Source organism: Chamaea fasciata, unplaced genomic scaffold (assembly GCF_029207755.1).
Source record: "Chamaea fasciata isolate MVZ Bird 193981 ecotype frontalis unplaced genomic scaffold, bChaFas1.0.hap1 SCAF_11, whole genome shotgun sequence".
Classification (NCBI taxonomy): domain Eukaryota; kingdom Metazoa; phylum Chordata; class Aves; order Passeriformes; family Sylviidae; genus Chamaea; species Chamaea fasciata.
This window is the reverse complement of record NW_027094096.1, coordinates 11,372,945-11,397,533: the sequence shown is the minus strand read 5'-3', so window position 1 is coordinate 11,397,533 and position 24,589 is coordinate 11,372,945. Positions and strand designations below refer to the sequence as shown.

General features: G+C 40.8%; 1 protein-coding gene across 4 annotated transcripts in view; it reads left to right on the top strand.

Annotated features, from left to right (window-relative positions):
• The window catches only part of PID1 (phosphotyrosine interaction domain containing 1), an 86,758-nt gene that overhangs the window by 11,420 nt on the left and 50,749 nt on the right, over positions 1-24,589 (top strand). For all 4 annotated transcript variants that reach the window (XM_066193225.1, XM_066193221.1, XM_066193224.1 and 1 more), the window contains exon 2: positions 22,254-22,400. In XM_066193225.1, the coding sequence (XP_066049322.1) occupies positions 22,266-22,400 (135 nt within the window). In that variant the 5' untranslated portion in view covers positions 22,254-22,265. The remainder of the gene's footprint in view (positions 1-22,253; positions 22,401-24,589) is intronic.

The following is a 24,589-nucleotide window of genomic DNA, read 5'->3' as shown; positions in this document are numbered from 1 at the left end:
GGTATAAATCTAAGTGCCAACACTAATGCCAGTGGAGTTACCCTATGTTTCTTTTATTATGACTGAGAAGAAACTTCATGTCTTTTTTTTTTCCAAAAAGTCCAAATTTTACTTGGAATTTTTTTTTTTTTTTTTTTTTTTTTTTTTTAGGAGTAGCTATATGAGACAAGACTTAATGTCTAAGATGTCTAAGAGAGCTGAATTAAATGTTTCTGTATGACTCTTTTTGGAATGTGTGGGCTGTTGAGGTCATCCTGGAGCAGGCCCTAATGCTGTTTGGATAAGGGGCTGCTCTGCATCCGCCAGAGGAACGTCTGTCACGCAGCGCGTGCACCGCCCGCTCGCTTGGGGCTGGGGGAAAACCGCTTTACAGAACACTTATGGAAGTGTTAATAAGCCTCTCAGTCCCCCAGTTCCTCCCCTCAGTGGGGGGAGAAAGGGAGTGTGGGTCCTTCACAGAAGGGTGGGAGCAGGGCTGTGGCAGCTGCCTGACATTGGGCTCAGGGCATCACCAGCCCTGGTGCTCTGTGGTGGCTGCAGCTGCTGCCTGGCACAGCCAGGAGCCTGACACACCTCCAGAGCCTCAGGAAATATTTTGTGTTTTCAGCCAAAACTTGTATTTCTTATTTGTGGATCCAGTCTGTTTCTGAGATCTTTTCTTATTTTCACATTTTCTTGTGAAAACATCATGTATTTTTTTCTTCAAAGGATGAAAAATGCCCACTTTGCTTTTTTTTTTCCCCCCCAGCATTTCTCAGGAGCAAACAAATGTTTTTTATACAGCAGCTATCATTATAAAACTGAAGTTAAAGAGCAGTCTGCCTCATCCTGGGAAAAGAAAACATTTTTTCCAACATGTTCTTACTCTCAAATCCATACGTGTACAGTCATATTCTTCCTCATTTCCCAAAAATCTGTCAGTTTTAAAATGTTTTTTCTTAATTTTTAAACAGTTTTCTGGGAGGTTTTTAAGTCTGGTCTCCACTCTGTAACTTGGTGTTTGCTTTAAAATGAACTTACACTGCACTGCCAGCGCCATATGTGACTTCCCATGTTGGTTGTAAAGTCATGTAAGTTTGAGGAGTTCTAGGTAACAATGTTAGTGACTGCTAGCAATTGCAGCTGTGCTGCAGAGCCCTCAGTGTGGAGTGGTTTTGGCTGTGCAACAGTTTCCAGAAAAGTTAGTCTTTGTAGTATCCCAGTTAGTAGGTCTCATTCGGCAGAACTAGTTTTATTTAAGACAGAGTTTTATTAAAGCCCTTGAGTTGGAACTCTCTGGCTAAAGGAGCAGGTAAAGGCTCTCTTTGCAATGCCAGTGGGATGCACTGGCCAGGGAGGGGACAGAGCTGTTGGGAGCTCTCCAGGGGAATTGGGGGACTATTTTGTAACAGGAACAAACTGACACAGCACAATTTGTCCATCTATTGGAGGTGGGGAGGAATGACTTTCAAGCATATCACCACCTCCTAAATGTAATCAGTTTTTCCACTGGGAAGAGGATGGTTTCAGTGCCAGCAATGCCTAGGTGACTGGATCCTGTGTGCTGTATGATGACATGCCCCTGATGAACAGAGCTGCCCGCACCAGAGTAACACCCCTTGCTTGGCTTGGGTGATTCACCATACATGGCATTGTTGTTGCACTCTTTTGCCCTTCTAATTCTTCCTAAGTATGGGTATGAACTGGGAACAGAGATGGTGAAGTCCAGATTTCCAGTGGAACAGGGAGTTGAGCTGGCAGTGCATACCATTCTACAGAAATACGCTGTAATCTTGTCCTCTGTAAGTTCTCATGGATGCAGTAGTTTGTACAGGGGCAGCCTTGGAACAAGGCTTTGGAAAAGAGTCTGGAGGCAGGTGCCTGCCTGACAGTGCCATGACACTCAGTGCCCCTTTGATAGATCTGACCTGTAGCTAACAGGCTCCATAGTGAGAGTTTGTGCCATAAACACTGTGGTGACTTGCTGCCGCGGCTGCTTGAAACCTTACTGCACACTGCCTGAAGATCCAGGGTTTGCTTTAGGAAATACTTAATGCTGTTCTGCTTTGTACACCTGGAGGTCAAAAGGGAATGTGGTTTTTCTAGCTAATCATCGTCTCTTGCCAGCTAATTGTAAGTAGAATAAAAAGAGAAAGCATGGAGTCTTGCCAGGGCTTAGTAATGTTTGAACCAACAAGTCTAATGTGGTGTTACTTTTCTGACTTGACTTTATTGAACTTCTGTGGGAGTTTGAAGTTTTATGCTGAGAAGCTTATCTTCACTTTCACTGTGTTGTTGTTATTCTTTATGGTTTATTTTGATGTTTTTGTTGGTTTGTTTTTCTTTTTCTGAAAACTAGTGGGTCAATATAAAGAATTTGAATAGTGGGTGTGAGATGTCTAAAAAGAATAATGGTTGCTAGCAGCACTTATATTATAGATAGTCCGTGGAATTAACAGTAAAGGGTCTAATGGGTAGGATGCTCACTTACAGGGGTCCTATTTACAAAGGTCTGGAATATGTATCTCCAAACCCAGGCAGTGTTTGCTACTGGAGGGATGTGTGCTCATTTGGACCTGACCCAGGATCAACAGGCCACTTTGGATGTTGGGGTGGCTGCCCACTCCTGCTGTGCGAGTGAGCATTTTCTTGATTTTCTCCTTTGACTATTTTGCCCTGATTTCTCCCTTCACTATTTTACCTCCTCCTAGAGAAGCCAGGCCTTGGATGCTGTGTGTCCATTTGCTGACGTGCTGTATGGACAAAGGCTGGGTCCTTGCCTGAGGAGCTGAAGAGTCATAAGGGGAGCAAAATAATTTCAGTTTCCAAAGCCCATGATTCCATTAACATCATCTTAACCCTGTGTTAATGTCTAACAGCATGTGGTGACTAGTATAAATGTTTATTCTTGGTATGTAGCTAGCAGATATGTGGCAGGATTAATGCTAAATTGTGAGTACCCAGTTTAAGTAAAATCAGTTTGTCAGAATGCTTCCTTTTGTGTTTTGTTGTTTTGGTTTGGTTTTTTGTTTTTAATTGGCAAGAAAATCCACAGACAGGGTTCAGATGGCCAGAGCCTCTAGAATCTCATTATCTTAATTGAAAACTGTCACCCTTTGACATTCATAAATGATTTAGCTAGTACATGATTTAGTCACTGGGGAGAAATGGAATTGACTGTTATAACCATCATTCACTTCTAGATGCTAATGATAAACTACAGCCCACAGCTCTGAAGAATTAATAGCTCTTGGTTTAGAACAATATTTTTGCATACTGGAACATCTCAATTCCATTATATTTGATAACATTTCATTCTGGAATACCTTCACTTAGAAAAAAAACTGGAAGGTGCTCAAAGGACATCCTCTAATATTGCTCTTCAGCTTTTCACACCCTGTAGATGTGTTGCCAGTGCTCTGCATCTTCTTCTTTAGAAAATATCAAACTGTTTTGTTTATGCTGACCTTTCGTCACTCACTGGAGGAAATAAGTTGTTTAGACAATGTGTGGGGATTAGCTGTGTAATGAACTACCACAGTAAACAAGTAATTAATTCTCATCAAAACATATATTGTGCTCTGTGCCTGGGTTTTATGGTGTCTTCTGGAAAAGAAAATATTTTTCTGTCTAAAAAGCATTTCCTACCCAGTGACTTGCTTAAAAGAAACAGCTTGAAAATGTTTCCTGGCTGGAGGAAAGGATCGGAACATTCAGTTTGCCATTGTGGTTAACATCACTGTGTGTTTTTCTAGCTTTTCTTTTCCTCAGTTTTGTGTACCTAGTGTTAATTAATATAGGTACAGAAATTACAGTCTGTCTGAGCTAACTGACTTGATCTTTTTGTTTGCCAATGCAGATGCTGGGGTTTTGCAAAGGATAATCTGAGGATTCAGGCTTGGCTTCACTCCCGTTTGAAATCACTGTTAAAATACTGGAAACTTTGCTGCTGGATTAGGGGCCAGGGGGTCATGCCTTTTTATTTTTTCCCTTTTCTTTTCCAGGAACTAGAACAGTGGGCAAAATACAGCACTAGTGTATTGAAGGAGGCAAGTGGCTGGTCAGTGTGCCTGTTGGAGCCCTGTGAGTGGGGTGTGCTCTGTGCAATTACAAGCTGGTGTTTAGCATGAGATATGTTTCGGAACACAGCCAGTGACAGATGGGTTTTGATGACCAGCTTTTGCCTTTAGAAACAAAAGTGTAGTGTTTATTTCAGCTTCTAAACCAGGTTAGTGAAGAGCTGTTAGCACTACCAGGTGCTGTGCAGCTGTTCGTGTGCAGAACTTAATGTTTTTTATGCTGTTGCTGGTCAGCAAAGGAAAGGTGGGGTTGGAGATGCTGATATTTCCAGAAAATGGGCAATCAAGGCTGGCAAACACTCACGTCCTCAGGACTTCTGCTCAGCCTCTCTGTTAATTCATGTTTTTTTACTGTTGGCTCCTGGCTTTACCTGTTTCAGTTCTCCACAGGCCGACACAGGGGTTTTTGATACACTGCAGGCGGCATTTCACTGGCATCCCTCCCTCTTAGCAAGCTGCCCTGCAAGCTCTCTGATCTACCTGTAACACAGAAGGATGAAATAATTTCAGGTCATGAGTATCTTCTGAGTTTTCTGGTACTACGTAGCTGTTTCCAGTCCTGCTGTTTCCCAGCACCTCTCAGGAAGGCCATGTGGTGTGTGTTTCCTAACCAGGGGCTTCCTGGGCTGCTCTGCAGCATGGACATTTCCTTGGGTGACTTGACACTGAGGTTTCAGTGTCATTTGGCTGTTGCCTCATACTGCAAATGAGTGATGAACTTGTCTGGTTTCCTTGCTGTTTCCCGGCAGAGCTGTTTGCCTTCTTTCAAATAATGGATCACTTTGGTCTGACCTCCTCCATAGTCTGGCATTTCTGTAGTGCCTCATTTACTATAGATGTATGATTACATGTGATTTTCTGTCTTAAATTGTTGCTTTTTTAGAGTTAGGTTTTATCTGTTACGGTTGTGGACACCATCTAAAACTGTGATTGAGGTGCTCAGAAAACTTGGAGACAAATGAGAAGATTGCTAAATTTATTCATCCCTTGAACTCCTTCAGCTGTGATGGTTTCCATACTAATGGATATGTTACAACTTTAGATGATCAGCGGTGAAAGCAAGTACTTTAGGGTTGGTGAGCTCTGACCAAAAGCCAGGTTAGACAACCCCAGTGTTTCTTTGGTAGCTTTCTCTGGCAAAAATAGATCTGAAATGTTTTCAAAGTCTGGGTACAGAATGAGACCCATGAATAGATCCTGTAAACCCGCCCTCCTGAATTGCAGAACAGTCCTCAGTAGTTGCACCTAAAAACGGTGAGCCATTCATGCTGCATATGTTCACACATGAGTGTACTGCCATGAAATTATCACAGAACTGGAACTAAAGCAAGCTGAAATGGAAAAGCCATGCCAATGGAAATAATAAAAAGAGGAGTCATGCCCCTAAAAATGCTGCAATGTAATTGCTATGAAAATCTGCATGTATTTACAATAACAAAGGTCTCATTTCTGCAAAACTTTGCCATATGCGTATTTTTACATACTCTGAGCAGCCCCCGGCGCCCACAGACCCGTGTACTGTGAGTAAGGGGCTGAGGCCTTGCTGAGTGTTCAGTGTTTCAATGCACATGTATCTTTTCCGGAATTGAAAACATCTTTTATTCCCCAGGCTGAGCTGGCAGCCGGCACAGAAGGCAGTCTGCTTTATGTTTATCAGGCCGGGGAGAAGTCCGGCTCTTGTGAGCGTATATCTCATCTGCCAAGAACATCAATAGTAACTTAACTATCTTCCACCCTCTTTTTTTAAATTACTTAAATATGGTCATTCAGGGATGTGTTTAATTTTTTAAATATGGCGAGGAAGGTATTGGTGAATGGAGGGTAGAGGGATTAACCTTATGCTATCCAAAGCTTTGCTGTTGGCTGGCCATGCCCATGGTTGGATGCTGTGCCATTTGTCCTGGGAGCTGCTGTGGGAGCATCCCTCCTTGTGTGGACCAGCTCCGAGCAGGGAATCCCGTCTTGCCATGCCCTCCATGGCCCTCAGAACAAAGGGATGCTACCTACATGACAGAGCCATTTTGGGGTACCTGCAGAGGATTCACTTCACCTGTGGACTGTGTTTTTGGGGGAAATATTGTCCTGTGCTGTCATCTATGTGGAGTATATTCAGAGAGAACAAGAAGCCTGGTTCTGATGCATTCATTTTAATTAGTCAAATTTAAGTTGTGGTGTAGGTATGTAAAAATGGCCGTGATCATTTTGAGCTTGGATGAAACCCTCTGATCCAAGGCTGTAAATAAACCCCTGCCAATGAGTGAAAGCCAAAGGGCTTTTGAAGGGTCTTCTCACATGATTCTTGTGCCCATGTGTGGAGAAATGGGAATGTATAAAAGGTTTCTTGAATAGCTGAAGAAAATATAAAAGCCTGTAATGGTGTGTTTTACCTTCAGAATTTCCTAGTTACCAGAGTTCTAGGAAAAAAATTTCTTGCATAAATTTTGGCATCCCTTTTCACTAACTGAATACCAGGTTTATTACTGTATGAACTTGATAATTAGTTTGTAATCCGTGCATAGGCATTTCATCCTGGTGGTTTTCTTGTAGAGAATAATTTGCCTTTTATTTGTTGCGAGTGGTTTTTTTAGTGAAAACAGAACTCCCATTCATGATGGGCACAGCAAATGTAGTAAAACACTATCATAGCTGGGATTTGTTGTACGCTATGGATTTATGTCAAGAATGTTAATGATTTGTTTATGAATAAGTGAGCCTGTAGTATTGTGAAACAGTATCTGGCAGGGGTGCTGAATGGACATTTTGAGAGCAGAGGATTCTTCAACTAAATAAGCTGTAGATATTTGTGTGTCTCAAACTACTCATAAGTAAACTTATGTATTTTAAGCAGAAGTGTTTATTTAATACATTATCATAAATAGTGCTCATCTGACAGATATGTATGGCCCCTTGATAATAAGCAAAGAGGTAGTTAAGTACTTTTTAAGAGCGGTTAATCTTTTAGTTTTAGTTTAGGGCTTTAGTTTAAAAATAAGGTTTTCTTCCGGAAAGCAACACAAATCCTTAAGCAGAGCTGTATGATATTTGCAGAGTCAGAGTGGATCAGGAAGGTACTCTGGTTTTGCAGTATCTCACTTGGGTGTAGCACCTAGTTCACCAGAGCCACTTGAATTTACTGATAAAGTCACCATATCCAGTATGTTGTATAGTCCCAAATACACACCTTCCTGACAGGGGCTTGGGATGGGTTTACTGCTTCCCTCTAATGCCCATTTTCTTGGAAGAATACCTTTGGATGGGCAGGGTAGGTGGTCCATTACCATCTTACATGAGTCCAGAGATTGATAATTATCTCCTGTGTGTCAGGAGTACTTGAGAAAATAGAAACAAAGTTCCTCAAAAGAATAATTTGGGGGCTAAATTGAACCTCATTGCAGGTAACAATTCCTTGCATTGCCTGTTAGAATTTGCAAAGTCAACGTGTTGGATCTAATCACCGATACGAGAAATCTGACCAACAACCGATGTCCAACAAGACAAAGTGAGAGCTCTGTCACTGTTTTGGACTCCTTAGTCAACATAATGTGGTACTTTCCATGCTAAAGTTTATAAAGAAATTATTGCAATATTTATCTTCTGTCCAACCATCCTTCCTGTAATGAGTTGGTTAAATGGGTTGTCACTCAAGTGAGATTCATGCATTTTTAAATGTTGCTAAGCCTCTTGAAAAAGAAGATGACACTGTAGCAGGAAGCTTTGCTGTGTGACTTCATGCAGCAGGGGCAGCTGAACCCAAAGCAGAGGGACTTCAGAGCTGGATTCAGAAAGTGTCAGAGGCAGTTGGTGTTGTGCATCCAGGCTGCCGTGTGCAGCGTGACTTAACTCTGCCTCATAAATTATGACATTTCTTGAAATAGTGCCCTGTACTTTTTAATGAGCTGGGCTATCAGCTCTGCATCAGTGGATGGTTAAAATGAAGCAAGAATTGCTTTAACATTAAAACTGTGCCTGGAGGACTTCTCTGAGAAATTGCTTATGATTATTAAGTGAATATAATAGAGTAAGACAACCTTGCTTTTTTGCTGTTCTTTTTTTCATACCAAGTGCAGTTTTGAAAGTTGAAAAAGGTACAGATGGAAAATAATGTTTAAATGGGAATGGCTTTGAAAGCTGTGCAGTTCTCTCTCTCTTTGAATGGGGATAGGGAGAAGAGGTAAGTCACAATATATTGAGATGAAATTTTTATAGATGAATTGGATTTCCTCTAAATATGGTTTGATTGTGTGCCAAACAGAAAAGAGGCTGAAGCCAGAGCACTTCATGTGCTGAACTGGAGAAGAGTATCTTCCAAACCAAATGGACTGGGCCAAAATGAGCCTTGAATTGCTCGTTCCATCTGCTGTGCATGCACACTTACAGCTAAAATGGAAAGGTAGCCATCCTCTGTGAGAATTGATGAGGAAGCAGCTGTGGGGGTTGATTGGGCTGACTGCAGCCTAACCTGTTACAGGGCAGCAACACCCTGGAGTGTTTTATGCAACTCAGGCAGGTCAGAGGCCTTGCCATAGGCAGCTCTGCCAAGCTATCGCTGAGATTTACCCGTGTCCTGCCTACGTTATTTCTTCAATGGTGGGCATGTTGCTGCCTCTGTTTTCAGAATTACCTCCCGTTTCTTCCCCAAAATTATCTTGGAGATGATGTTTCAGCAAATAAATAGCCCCCCAACTCCAACCCAGCAGCATACATTCAGGGATGAAGACAAAGAGGGAAACTCGATGGAAGCTGACAAACTAATTTGTTAGCCAGACATTAGATAGACACTTGCATCCTTTTTTCACTCAGATACCGCACCATTAAACACTATTAAATATTGGCAGCTTCACAGTAAAGTGCATTTGTGATTCCTCTACTGTGTAAACAGAAAAGGCAGTCTCAAATTTCCTTCAGGAATGACTTTACTCTGCCAGGTTGGGAACATCAGTGATAGGCACCAGAGTCTTTTAATTTCTGACTATAATGGTGATAAAACATGAAAGTGGAAGTGCTCATGTTGTTGAGCATGAGTTGGAACTAATCAGCTTTCTACAGATGCTACAGGGAAAATAGATCATAACACATAGCCGTGTTTCATGTTCTGGTTGAAGCTGTTCCTCTTTTAATCTTTATAAAAGTGAAGGAGCACCTTTGTAGTATCATGGTTTTCAAGTGATTTCTAACCTGTATTTAAAACTAATTATTTTTTAAAAAAATCTGTGCTTTAGCAGATGCCCTTGTCATACATTTTTTCATTGTGTGTCAGTCAAAACCCATGGTCACCCTGTGTGGAAAACTACAGCATACACTCCCCTTGGCTTGAACACCAGACAGTGGTGGTAGGTTGGGTTCCTGTTTCTGCAGGGAGTCGCTGTGGCTTCAACCTCTGATTTTCTCTGTTGTGCTGTGGATGACACTGAGATGCACATGATAGCCAATGAGTGCTTCAGGACAGGGAAACAGCAAAGCTTGGAACCCTTGAATTGTGGTGGATTGTGGTGAATTGTGGATTGTACCCAGGAGGGAACTGGCTTTGTTGAATGATCAAAGGTCCCCTTCTCTCATCAGCTGCTGGGAATGGAGCAGCCAGATGTTTATGTAGCCGATTGTCTGGTAAAACTGTAGAATTGGCTTGTGCAAATAGCTCTGCATGCAAAACTTGACTGATGTTATTTCAGAGGCTTTTCTAATGTAATCTGAAAATCTGTTCCAGTCAGACAACCTGGGATCCAGAATTGGAAAAAATCAAACAAGGATACCTTCTGTTCCTCAAGCCATCTGACACTAAAAATAGTGTAGTTGGATTAAAGGTTGGTCTGTAGGAGGGGAATGGGTGGTGATTAATTGATGTGGAGTTAAATTACCCTCTGAAAATCTGTGACTTCAGTTGACAACTTGCCCAAGACTTTCCACTTTTGAGGTTATCTGTTTCAAGCTTTGCTTCTGGACTGAAATGAGATACTTTCTTTAAAAATGAAAATATTTTACTTATGGTGGTCTCCCAAGTAACTTACTAACAGTGCAAACATTTTTACAGACTTTCCTCTAAATAATGGTAATGGTTGGAAAGCAGGAAAACAGCCATCTGTCATCGAGCTCAGAATTACCCCTCAGCAAGAGAAATGTTCATTTTGAGTGTTCAGCTCTGACTACCTTTTGACTTCCCAAGTGGAGACCTAGGAAAAAAGCCTTATTTTGTGCCCACGTGGAACGTTTTGTGCTGAACGTTCCTGGTTAGGGTGTAGGCAGAGCAGCTTTGCAGTGGGCAGTGTTGGGGATCTCAGCAGCTGTAATGAAGCTCTGAGGGAAGTGCGTGGTGACACAAGTCTTGTGGAGCTGTTGCGTTGTGCCCTTGCTGCTGAGTAGCTCTGTTGATAAGCGCTCTCCACAGTGGTTCCCTTCTGAGGATGATGTTCCATCAGACTGTTTGGTCCTGATCATCCCAGCCATGGGCTGGTATTCATTTTAATCACTTTCTAAATGATCCTTGTTTTCCAAACATAAGAAACTGCATTAAACACTTAGAGCTAGTGAGTTACTTTTCCTAAAAGTCTTTGTGGAACAAGGAAACTTCAAAGATTCCCTTGAAAAGTCTTCTGTGAATTCTTCCTTGCAAAATTGGGGTTGACCAACTGAGAAGTGTCACTGGAGATTTGTATTGAATCCTTGTTTGCATTCATCCATCTGCTGCATATTTACAGTTTACCTCTAAATGTTTGGGTTATTTTTTTTTTGTTTTCTTTTCTTTTGGCTAAACTACTGTCCTTGACATCATTGAGTATGGCTTGGAGATCTTTTGAAGAACCACCCTATGGCCATTCTATATGGAAATACCTTAGATGAGCAAAGGTGAGAAGGAATCAGCAGGGCTGCAGCATGAAGAATTTAATGAAAAAAATGAATTATAAGATTGATGACCATTGTGCTTAGTGGTCAGAATGCAAGTAATAAGAGCTGCAAATCTGGGCAGAAAGACATGCTATAAAAAGCATTATCTCAAGATTAAGCTTTAGAGGACACATTTTTGCATGATAATCTACTGGATTTATTTTGACACTTATTTATTTGTGGTGGTGGTTATGAAAGTGGAATTTTTAGCAGTCTTGGTGTAATTATAGAGGACTGAATTTGTAAAGCTGCTCAAACATTTTGCATCAGGGTTGAATATTTTCTTTCATCCAAATATATGCCTTTTCTTTATTAAAAGAAATATTTGTCTTGATACTATTTTTTCCCCAGAAGAATGACTAATAGGTATTCAATACTTTAATATTTTATCACAGGCCTTAAAATTCTTTTATTCCCTTCTCTTTCAGGGTAAATAATTTACATTTTAGCTGCATCAAGTTTGATAAAATCCACCTTGTTAACATCTGCAGAATTACAGCTCTGTGTGCTGGGAGGGTTGCTGGAATAGCTGCATCACTAATGCTCTGAAGTTAAATTGAATGGGCAAAGGAGGAAGACAGTGGGGAAATGCTAGGCAGGCATTTAATATATTTTAACTTTGTTGGTTCTTTCACATCTCTTTAACTAGCAGCCTGACACAGGCAGACTGGGGTCTGTAAATGCAGTGAGTGTTCAGAATATTTCCATCTTGTATTACAGGAATATATTTTAGATCTGCATCTAGAGAAGATCAGGGCTTTAACATCCCAGGTCCCTTTCCTTGGATCTTGATGTTCTATATTACTTCATTTGCTCTAAGTTAAAACATTGCTTGCAATAATTGACAGGGTTTGCATGAACAAGCATTTAATAATAAAAATAACCCTTCCCCCCCACAAACAACCCTCTCATCTACATTCCTGTTTCTTTTGCAACTTCATTTCTAAAAGATGAGCCCAAACTTGAAAACACAGGGTTTTTTCAATGCAAAATTATTTAGGTTATAATGTGGCTGAGAATGGATGATGTTTGTGGTGATGAGCAATCAGTGGAGAGGGGAGGAAAGTTGAGACTGTACTGAGAACAAGGATGTTCCTCTTTGTTGCTGAGTGGAATTCTTTATTCTGTAGGTCTTCTGTGTGTAGAAGTCACTTCTTGTAAGTCACTGATCTGTTGAACAAAGTTTGGAGCAGATTGGACAAAAGTGAGAGTCTAATTGCTGGAAACAGAGGAAGTAGCTTTCACAACCTAAAGAGGTTGAATGATGGTCCTTGTACATGCCTAAAGTCTTCCAGTTGTGCTGGTCTTGCTGTAAGGGAACATTTGGATAGTTTTGAACTTTTCTGTTTCCTTTAGTTAAACAATTAATTATTTCCATCATTCAGTGCACTTTATTTCATTGGCAATGTTGAAGTATAAGACCAAGACAGTTACTTCTCTAAGAATTGGTAGTAATTCTTCATGGAGGTGCAGGTAGTAGCACATGTAAAGCACCAGTAAAGATGAGGGTAGTTCTGTTCTTGTTGAACTTCAGATTGTTTTGCCAGAGACTTCTGTGGAAGCAGGGTTGTTTTTTTCATGGCATATGAGATTCCCGAAGACTGGGATTTGGTTATGAATGAGCACGTGTTTCCAGAATGGAATTACTTGGAATGAGTTTGTTTAATGGATTGTGGGTTCCTCCAGAGTGACGCTGCAGCGCCTGTGTGAGGAGTTAGTTCTTTTTAATTGGTCCCATATGTACTGGCAGATAGCATATTAACCATGCCTTGAGGGGATAAGGGCATCTGGTTGAATCTCGTGGTGCATATTTTATTTCTTTTCTGGAGGGATTTTCTTTTCTTTCTATGGTTTCCTTCCCCCCCCCCCCTTTGTTCTTCGAACTGTAGATATGTATATATATGTATAACCACTAGCGTTTTGATACTTAATACTCAGCTGAGGGATTAGTTAAGCTTCTGCAAAATTATCTGAACTTTGCTGACAAGTAAAGAGGAAGAAGCTGAGGTTTTAATAGAGAAGCTGGAGTTTCTGAGTATCTCTGAGTTTGAACGACTAAATTGCAAGAAGTCAGAAGCTTAATCTCTGTCTTGTGAAGCGCTAAGGAATTGTCCTTTGAAAACCAGAAAAATAGAAGCATCAGAAAAGATTAATTACTTTTGGAAAAACCTTGAAAACACTATGCAGATTTAACTTTTATATCTGCAGGGTGTGGGTATTGGAGGGCTGTCCTGCCCATGGGGCGTTCTGGCCTTAACAAAGGGGAGCACCATCCTCAGCCATTTTACTTGACTCATTCTGAACTGGACAAGGCAGAGTAATTTTGCATCTGACTGTTTTGGCTGAGCTTAACAAGTAGGGTAGTTGGAGGAGAAACAGGAATGTAAATGAATTGGTGTGATTTTTCTTTTGTAAAGGTTTCTTGGTGCAAATCCTGTCAATTATCCAACTCTGAAGTTTTGCGCAATTAATGAGACACTTTGTAGAAAGATATTTTTGATCACTTTCTGTAGAATCCCTCATTTCTGATGTAGGCTCTCTAGTCTACTACTTTTGTTCATGGCTTAAAGAAGTGGAAAGACATACTGTGTGAAGTTGCCCTGGAGTAATGGCTATGTATCTGCACTGCAGTGGGACCCGATTTTCATCTATATTCTGCATTGTCTGCTTAAAGGGTTGTAGAGGTATAAATCCTGGGAGATTATCCTGATGGATAATTTGGTGTTGGAGGTGGGAAAGGAGTAGTGTTGCAGGAGATGAAATGCCCATGAGTGTAGTCAGGGCTGGGGAAGTTCCTTGTGATGGGACAGTAGTGCTGGGCAGACTCAGCTCCCTGCGGGTGCTCTGGGGCAGGTATTGATGGTGCTCATGGCAGGGGGGGAAAGGCTACAGCCACCAGGCTTCTTCTTCATGCCTTGCAAGGGCTGAGGGGGTGCACCCTGATGAAGGCTTCCCAAAAAAGCTGACTTGCTAAAGATGCAGGTCCATTCCCTTGGAAGTGGCTTGTGTCTGTGGGAAACAGCAGGACCCCTTCTCAGAGACCCTCAGGAATGCCAGGTTTAAATCTTGGGGGTAGTTCTGACCTGGAAGAGGCAGTGCTGTACTTTAGCATCAAAGGACTCAGTGACAAAATAGTTTTAGAGGAAGGAATGGATTCTCGTTATTTTGCAGCTGTAAAAGAAAAAAAAAATTAGACTAGAAATTATATTGATTTATATTTAAGCAATACATAACCTTTTTTGTCAAGAATTTGTATACTTTGTTTCTCCACCGTATTAAACAGTGCTACTTGTAGCAAATAATCAGGGCAGATTCCTTATTTGTAGCAGGTGCCTCTGTCTCCCAGTCCCCATCCCTGTCGCAGGAAATAAGTCCTAGCAAGGCAAGAGAGGTGTCACTGAACTACATAACTGCTTACCAAGTTATTGATTTATTGCAAAAAATGAAGGGGAAGAGTGACAGAGTGAAACACTGGTTTTGAAAGGGCTGGACTGTAGAATGCAGTGGCTGTCTGGCAGGTATTGTCTGAGACGGGCTTGTTGTGCCAGGCACAGAATGAGGAGAAAAAACTTTTTAAAGCATCCTCTGACACAGAAATTATTGGAAAGCCTCCAAGAGCAAATTGAAAAAGCAACAGCTGCCTTCATGCTGCAGGATTCCATTGTTTTAATATTGGGCCAACTATACCAAATAATACATGTACTGGAAACTCATGTTAGGAGAAAAATATGTTGGAAAGCAGCTTAGGGGTCAGCTCAAAATCAAAGTGAATGAACTTGACATATCTATGCTGCTGCGTGTTCTATTTTGTTCTGTCTTTTCTTGTCAGCTCCTATTTCTTAATTTATTTTCACTTTTTCTTTTTTTTTTTAACCATTTGACTTGTATTGGATTTGTATTTTGACTGCCATTTGTCCTGAAAAATGCTGGAGCTCATAAATTCTTCTGCTTCCACTGAGAAATTCTGGTATCGTTGAAGCTGCAATCTAGTTTAAAATTCCAGAACTAGTTCAGTTGTGACAAAGTTATTAGAATTTGAGATTTAACAGTAATTTCTAGGGCCAAAATTTTGGTAGTAGGTATTTATGAGAGCAGCTCTGTTGATATATTGGTGAAGGTTGTTAATGCTTTATTTCTACTGATGCTAAAAAAATGTTCTGTTATAAAATATATTTGCCATGAACACCAGGCATTGGAAACTACAGCTTATTTCAAAATATTTTTAACAGTCATCAGTAGGTAAAAGACTGTAACAGCCCAAATCCAAGCAGATATATTTAGATGTTTGTCTTCTATCCAACATGCCTAATTTCCACTGAAATGTTAGCCTGGGAATTTAAGCAGTGTAATGTTGAGACTGATGAAAGAACATTTTACTGTGGTACTGTGACTTTTTTTTTCCTCCTCTACTCATGCCTTAGGGAGGCTGTATTTTATTTTCATGATTTTGAGTGTCCTGAAATATTGACTCCTTCCTTTTTACTCTGATGTGAATCTCTGTAGTAAGGCTTTAGGTTCTGAACAGTTGTGACTAAACTGGGAACTTGGTCTCTGAATATCCTATATACTTAGATTTGTTTAGGTTGGGGTTTAGTTTGACTGATGATAGAGAGATGTTAGAGGATCAGTCATGAAATTCTCATCTGGCTCTGAAGTTCCCTGCAGTTTGGAGGGTGTTTTTATCTGGGACTGTGTTTTTTTTGGGCAGCAATCCTGCTGATCGGAATCGCATAAGCTTGGCAACAGAGCGGGGGCATTCAGCCAGAGCAAACTTGAAGTACACAGGGTCTGAGAACAAAACGTTTCACATGAATTAAATGGTGAGGAAACAGAAATTCTTTAAACTTGTAAGAAAACAAGGCAATGTGAGCACTGTCACATAGGCAGCTGTGTGATCACAGCTATTGATAGGCAGTGCCAGTTCTATTTATGAAACCTTGATAGTTATGTGTTTTTAAGAGATATGTCTTGTCACCACAGGAGAAAGAACATTCCCAAGAAGTTGGGGTCAGAGTGAGATGAAATAATTCTCGGTACTTGCATGCAAAGATCGAGTAGCATCTTCGCTGGAAGGCTTTTTGACACTCAGCTGATTTGGGTTTCCTGTGTACTTTGTCATGCTTTTCTCTTTGCAGACTTGTGTCCCCTTTCCATTCATGTGCCTATTGTTTCTATGTCCTACAGGTTTTTCCATCAGAGCTTTATCCTTGACTCCCTAATGACACTCTAATGGCAGGAGAAGTCCAGGAGAGGCCCTGCCTGGCAACACTGCTTGTAGTGCTGCCTCTCCTGGTGCTTTCCTTTCCCAAGTCTCATGCCCTGCTTGCTTTGATGCCATCTTCTTCCTGCTGTCCTGTCATAAAGATTAGAGCTTGTCCTGTCAAATGCAGATTACTCCTTTCTGTGCCCAAACTCTCTCTGCCACCCCATCTCTCTCCTGTGCTGTCTGCTGGGTACGGTGGTAGGAGAATGGGGACATGAGAGGGGAAATGGTGGCAGGCACTGGCTGAGTCTCCTATGTGCAACCATGCATGGTCATTGGACATATGGAGGGGGAGCAAAAGTTTTCTTGGTTGGTTGTTTTTTGGTTAGTTTTTGTTTTGTGGAACATTTCCCAGATGCTTTGTCCCAAGATTCTTGGGGGTGCCATGCCCTCAGCCCACTGAGGCATGCCAAGTTGTGCCATGAGCCTGCCCAAGCTCCTCTACTTACAAAATATATCACAGGGTGCCTGCAGGCAAGCCTGTCTTACCACTTCTGCATGTTGCCACTTCTTTGTGATTGAAAGATGAAAATTCAGACATAATTATATGATCTTTCACATAAATAGCCTCTGTTACCTGAATGAGATTGAATGGATTTGTTTTGATAGGTTGGCAATATATAGGTCTTGAGATGCTAGATAAGCTTGAGATGCTTGAGATAAACTTCTAATAACCAGATTTCTGGAGTTGGATTTGTTTCAAGAAGGTTGGCTGGGATGGATCTGCTTGAGTATAGCCATGACATGGTCTTGGGTTTGTGCATGCCAGTCAGTTTTGTGTTACGGAGCAGGCTGCTGATGGGATGATATCTGACTTATCATGATAAATTGCTTCCATCCCTTCTGTAGAGGGTTTTATTGCAGTGTTCAGTACGATGTTTATATGAACTGCTACTAAAGGAAAAAGAAATAAAGATGGATTAGTTTAATGTGGGGGAGGGGAAGTATTTAAACTGTATTAGCAGTATTTGTTTAACAAGAAATGGATCAGAGGTGACATTTATCTGTACTGGACAGATTGGCTTTAAACAAAACAAAGCCTTGAAATGGATCAGTTTTCATATAGATCCGCGTTCTTCCCTTGCTAAAAAGCTGGAGGCTTGGGGTTGGGTGGTCCTCAGCTCACAGCTGTGCTCATGTAACTCATGGGGTAACCACAGTGCTGAAGGTCTATTGTGTTGTCATCTCCTCTTGTACCTATAGACTGGATATGCTGGTAGTCAAATTCCACTGGGAACAGGCGAGAAGGAACATTTGTACTTTCTAAAATTCTCTTGCAGTTCAATTGACTTTGTTGTGTCTTTCCTGTCCTGGGCTGCTTTATCTTGCTGTAGGATGCTGTTGAAAAGTTCTGGGTTCATTCCAGAACTAAATGGGTTTCAGAGGTAGAGAAGTGCTTGTGCTGAAATAGTAAATTATAGAGATTATTTTTGAGTTTCCCTTCATCTTTTGGTGATGCACTAACATGGATTTCATCTGGGAATTCCTTTGTAGGTGCCGTAGAAGGATGAACTGCCCAGAGGTCTTGTTCTGGCAGATCCCTGTTCCAGAGTCTTTGAACTTTTAGAATAACTCTTTTTCATAAGTTAATATCTTATCATTTTTGGGTATGGCTTCAATGAGCATCTTTGGCAAAATTGACCAAGTTCAGGCCATCTGGAAATGTGATGCCAGTTTACAGTCATGTGTTGATTGTAATGCTGATGTTAAGAGAGAATGAGGGATGAGGGCTAAGGTGCTGAAGACTTTTCTTTCAATCACCATGTTGCAACCCATTCTACCTTTAAAATGTATTTATTTTGCTTAACTTCTGTTGCTGGATTACAGATTACAATGAGCTACAGTCCCCTCTTTCTTGACATTTATTTATATACTCCTATCCAATATAAAACCCTTTCTTAGATTTTTGAATTTGGGCCTTCGTTTCCATCAGGAAAATTAAAAGATCCACTAGGCTTGGCTGCTGAATACTCAGTATTGTGAACAGCAGTGACTGTTTTGTCAAGACCTGAAGATGAGGAACATTATTATTACAAATTTCAGTGCATAATTTTCTCCTCCAAGTCATGTTTCCTTGCATGGAATCATAGTTATTTTCTCCAAGATATTTGGCCTGAGTTCTGGAAGTTACTGTATTTTTGCTGACAAACTAAACCAAAACCCAAATGCTGTTAATTTTTAGTTTTAACCACAACAGAAATTGTGCCTGAACTAAATGTGCAGCACGTAAAATTTGCAAGTTGCATGTTCTGAACTAGTTAGTCTAGAGCTAATGTGTGACTGTCAAGCTGATAACAAAATATATGTTAAACAACATAGAAGTTCTTGATTCTTATATTCAATTAACTGGTAGCTAAAAGTGTTAGTGGTGGCAGAGTTTTCATTGAAATAGGAAGCACTTTGAGGGTCACCAGGGAGGCAAGAGGCAGTACCTCTGTTGTGACAGTCTTAGCCAGTTATGGGGTTGGGCAACCAGTTGTGCATCATTTGGTTTTCTTCTGCAAGGGGAAAGGATGCCATTAAGATGGGTAAACTAAGCAAAATAAACTGATGGAACTTGAGTCCTTCAACTATGGAACTATATGAATCCTTCAACTATAGTTCAACTTATGGACCTTCAGTCCTTCAAAAGTATGATTTTGAATTAAGATAATTGTCCAGTGTTATTGGCAGCATTGGTTAAATTTTGCTCTGAATGATATAATGTTCAACAACTAGGAAAATACAATGCTAATTACAGGTCTGATGCTTTCTTTGGCATTTGAGGTATTTTCATTTGCTCAAGGTATTTTTAAACTTACTGCCAGTTTTTTACAGTGATGTTACTCCTTGCATTTTTTCAAATATAAAGTCATACCAGTAGCACCATCTAAATGGATAAAGAATGAGTGATGTGTAGTTTTGAGCTGTTGGTATAATCATGCCAGCTAAGAATATCTTCTGATGATGAATTTCAGTGTAAGAGCCACCAAATGAACTGAGTGGTTCTGGCACGTAAAATGTGAATGGTATAATGTTCCCTGAAACTTTATTCACCGGATTGCCAAAGTCATGCTTTTCAAGAACTTTGTGAACTTAATACACTTTAAAGAAATATTTCGAGTTCACAGTAGTGGAGAGTGAATGCCTCTTCTCAAAAAATAGGTTGGCTACTGTTATAGGTCAGCTTTTGCCAACAGTTTCTGCAGGAGATGCCAGTTTGGAGTGGAAACCTAAGAAATGGGTTCAGCAAAGCACTTTATCCTGTTCTTGGCTTAAAGCACATGAATAATCCCATTGACTACCCACGTGTGCTTTACTGTGACTGCTCACATAGTGAAAGTTAGGCATGTGTTTAAATAACGTGCTTATTTGGGGGCTCCCTGCGTGATGTCTGCTGGCAGAGATTTGATTTTCTTATGGCAGCCATCACATGACCTGTGCAGGGAGCACAGCATGGTCTGCATTAGCCCTGTGGGCCAAAGCAAAGGCTATTTCTGCATCCACCCCCAGTCCTTTCTGCACTTCTCTGGCAACTAATCAGCTGTTTGCTGCCAATTGTGCTCTCGTGTTTTTGGCACCCAACCGCTCCAACTTGCTGCTCATACAAGTATTGAATTGCCTTTGTAAGGCACAGAGGAGGCTTTTCCTTGTTTAAGATTGTATATGTGGTTGTCACGACATGAAAAAAACGATAGATCATTGCCGTAGTTTTCTTCATTTTGGTCAAATTGTGCCCTTTCTGTCAGTAGTCCCTTTGAAGTTTATAGAGATGTCAGCAGGAGGAGAACCATTTTGCAAGTCCAAGCTCACTGCTCAGGAGGGCTAAATGGAGTTTTTTACATCTGTTGTCTAAGGGAAGGACCATTCCTTACTTGAGAAACGCTCTAAACAGATCATTTATGGAAATAGAGCTCTTTCAGCACTCAAGGGAGGGAAAAGTTAAATGCTCCAGCACCCTTTGTCTTTTGCATATTTTTTCTTCCAGAAATACAACCTCAGCAGCAGGTTAGCAGACCTAGAGCCTACAGATAAAAGCAAGTCAAGCTGTACTAGACAGCAGTTGGTCAGCGGGACCAGCAAGCCCAGCACTGCAGCTGGTAATCAATGCTGCTCCTCCAAACACAGCATCTCAAACCTTCCACTTGATTTGTACTTGTTACGGCTTTTTACCTGCTGTTCAGCCTTTGCAAACAACTCCACTGGAGAGGCCTAGGAAACTCCAAACAAAAGGCTGTTAATTGTAACCTAAAGGTAAAACGAAGTAGGTTTTCTCAGTCAGTTTAGTAATCCTGGCTGTCAAAGAGCACTGTTATCTTCAGAAACATGTCAGAGAATATTCTTTAATGTATAATCATCTTAAATGGTGTACTTTTTTGCTGGAGCTGTGTTTGGGAGAGTGAATGGGGTAACATGTAATATGAGCAGACAAAAAATAGTATGAGTAGAGTGCTTCACTGGGATGAAAACCTGAATGCTTGCACAAACACCACAGAGGCCCTAAAGTATTGCTGTTAACAGACTGTAACTTCATGTGTGAAATAGGTAAACAAGTACTATTTTCATAGACTGTTAGTGTATATGCCTTGAATATATTTCTAATAGTATTTGAAGTGCTGTACTTCCAGTAGCATAACAATTATTAGACCTAAACATGGACCAACTAAGGACTAAACTGTTAAAAAAGTGTATCAACAGGCTTTCAGTTGGCACATGATAAAATATTTATGATCTGGTAGCAAGTTCATTTTCAAAGGAATATTCATATCCACAAAAAAAAAAAAAAAAGAAAAAAGAAAATCCATAGAAAACCAGCCTAGTATCTAAATAGTTGATTCTTCCCCTGTGTATAAATAAAATGTTGAATAGACACTCCCTTCATCTAAAGTACAGGACTGAACAAAGACCTGTGTTGATTTTCTAGCTCCGATAGAGCTTGCATGGCTCTGGGAAATCACTTAGCATCTCTTTTTCTGCAAGCCAGACCTTGTAATGCCTTGCAGAGGTAAAGTGGAGACAGAAAAGGGGTGGCTGCAAAGCAAGTTAAGAATCTCCTATCAAAAGTCAGAACAAATACTTTAGTTTTGATGAAAGTAATCTGGCGTCATTGCACACATGTCTAATAACTGCTGCTTCGTAAGGGTCAACTGCTGCTTGATAAAAGTCAACTTACTAAGTTTTGATAAAGTCATATTTCACTAGACAGTGCTGTGGCATGTTACTACCTTGATTTGGTTCATTTCTGCATTTTTTCTCCCTTAGATAAGTAGTAGCATGTAAAAATGTTCAGTTTTTCAAATGAAGGTCAGTTCAAAGAAACATCTAAATGTTAAAAAATTTCTCTTGACTCCCCTGATTCCACAAAATTGATTTGGAAGTCTTTCAAGAGTTGACTTTACTCAGTCTAAGCAATTGCTGAGAAACTTTACATTTGATGACTTTACTGTCCACTTGGATAGTTCTTCACCTAAGCCTGGGGAGTCTGTTTAAGAAAGTGAGAAGTTTTGAGTGACATCTATTCATTGGTACCAAGAGTGACATTTACATTGGAGACTACAGGAACTATTGCTTACAAAGGAAAAGAATATAAAATTCACATGACAAAGGCAAACCAATGAGGGATTCAGCTCAGTGGGAATGGTAACATCTACAAAGGTCAGTGGGATGAGATTTAAATACAGAGGAAGGAGAACAAAGATGGATGAATCCATAGTTCTTTTAATGGTCTTTGATCCCCTGTTCTTTCTCCCTGTAGACATTAGTAGAGGAACTGGGTCCATGAACAGATTTATTTTATGGTTGCAAATGGTCAGAGGTTGAATTTAGGCCCTTTGTGGAACAAATGTGAATTGTAATGAATCCTTTCACTTTGTGTGTGTATATCTTTTTTAATTAAAAATAGTCTCCACACTGCTGATAGTAATGAATGTTCTTAAGTCATAGAACTTGTTAACTCTCTCCAGGAAAGCTTGCGAGGCATTGAACAGCAAGTGAAACATGCAGACACGTCCAATTATTAACTCTCATTTTTCTGCACTAGAACTGGAGGTAATTTATTTTCTTTTTCTGTTTAGCACTTTCAGACCATGTTAAAGACTAAGTTGAATGTCCTAACTCTTCGTAAAGAGCCTCTCCCGACAGTGATCTTCCATGAACCAGAAGCCATTGAGCTGTGCACCACGACCCCCCTCATGAAGACCCGGACTCACACTGGATGCAAGGTACTCGGAAGTATAAACTGAAGGAGTGAGACCACTGTGGAGGTGTCCCATGTGATTGTGAGAACACTAAGGAGCCCTCAGTAGGCAACACAGTTCTAGAAATTCCGTTAATTGCTACTATGACTATAAAGTTTCTGAATCAAAAAATCATTGAGCATTTCTGACCAGAAATTTTGGGCTTCAGGAGGAAAGAGTTTGGGTTACATGTCATGATGCAAATTGTGGAGGATTTCTAATAGCCTGTGATGAACTGCTGGTTGTAAACAGTGACCTGATTTCTGTAAGGGCTAGTGTTGCAGCCTAAAACTTGAGGTTAGTTTGGCTGGGTTTTTTTCTTTGTTTGTTTGGGTTTTTAAAGATAAAAAAGGAAAAAGAGGGGCAGGAGACTTACCTCTTGATTTGGTTAAGAAACAAGATCAATTTGCCCAGTTACCTCAAAGCAGAGCTTCTGCAAGGCTATTCCTCTTCTTAAAAGTTTAATGGCTTAAGAGCCTTGAGTGTATTCTTCTGTGGTAAGAAACCATATAAAAATAGGAAACAGATCTGCTCTGTTTGAATCTTTTCTTGGAGTCATTTTCCTTGATCACAGAGCTGGCCTGGCCTTGCAGAGCCATGGTCAGCCTTGCAGACTGAGCTGGGTACCAGTCTAGCCTGTGCTGCAAGTTGGGGCTTGGCAACCAATTCCCCTTCACCCAGCCTGGCTGCCAGGTGTAGGGAGTATCCACCTGCGCTCGAGGGTCTTAGTGAAAATGGAGAGAACTGGGTTTCAGACTCCCCTGCTCTGGAAAGTGGTAACTCCAGGAGAGCTGTTGCTTGATGCTGTGTGTGCTGGATGAGATCCAAAGTGCAATTAAGTGTCCTAAACGCCTTCCCTGACACAGAGTGTACACAAATACATGCACACACACTCTTCCCTGCTGGGGGATCTGATGTGAGTGAGGTGGGGTGGGAAGAAATTGCTTTCCCCTGCTTCTCTTGGCATGCTGTACTTGGGCACCTCCAGGCCTGGCACTTCCTCAGCAAAGTTTCTTCTTGGGAAGTGTCGTTTCCTAAGCGTTTGACTCTTTGCCTGTCACAACAGCCAGGAACAGGACTCTTGGCTGGGTGTTGAAGCAGAGCTGCCCTGTGCTGATGCAGAGGAATGCAGGGGAAGCAACTCTAATATGCTTTGTATAGTAGCTTGTAGCATCTGCTCTTCCATGGTGATACTTTTTGTCCTTTGTGTTGACATCTAATGAATTTTTAGGGAATATTAGCTATGATCAAAATGGTTTACAAAGTATCTGGCTTTCACCCCCAGTGGGAGAGGTCAGGCATAATAATGCTTTCTGAAATCAGTTTATCTTTGTGAATGTGTATAGAATTTAAATGAGGCTTTTTATTCAACTTACAGTTCTTCAATTGGAAAAGAATTGCAGAGAGATGTTGAACCCTTCAGTGAAGAGAATCTCATTCTATATTTAGATCTCTTTTATTTATTCATTTATTTTTCCTGCAGTATAGCATAGTAGTGCTGACTAGGGAACATCTGCTACCACAACACTCCCATTTTCCTTCTTGCGCTGCTTTTCCTTCTCCCCTTCCCCTATAGCTAGTTTATCTCCTGTCAGTGCTGGAGTCTTATGATGGTTCTGGGGTAGTGGCCAGGCCCTCTTCAGGTGATTCAGCTGTTGTGATTTTCAGTACCTGCCTTGCGAAGATGATTCGATGTGTGTGTTGTTCCTGTGGCTAAGAAATCCTCTCCTGTTAATAACTGAAAGGCTTCAATTTTACCCAGTGTCTGTAGTCAGAACTTCTTTCTTTTCCCCCTCTTTTTTCTTGACTAAATGTGTTCTTACTGCCCACTGTTAATAGGTAATTAACTTTTCTGTCTACTTTCCCCTCCATTTTTTTTTTTAATGACTGACGCAATAGTAGCATTGCCATAAAAAAAGCTAGAATTTTATAATATGATTTTTTGCTCTGGCAGATCCGATCTATTTCTGTTATTCTGGATGCAAGGCAGGAGATGCTGTGGTGTTGCTGGTACCACCAGGCCTGTCTGGTTCTGAGACTTGGACTTTCCAGGCAAGAGCACAGCATCCAGTTTCTACTTGCTTTCATGAGTCACGCTTTTTTGATCCTTAATCATTTTATTCCTCTTGACTGAAATCCCTCCAATTTTTCTGTGTAATCCCATTAATGAGATA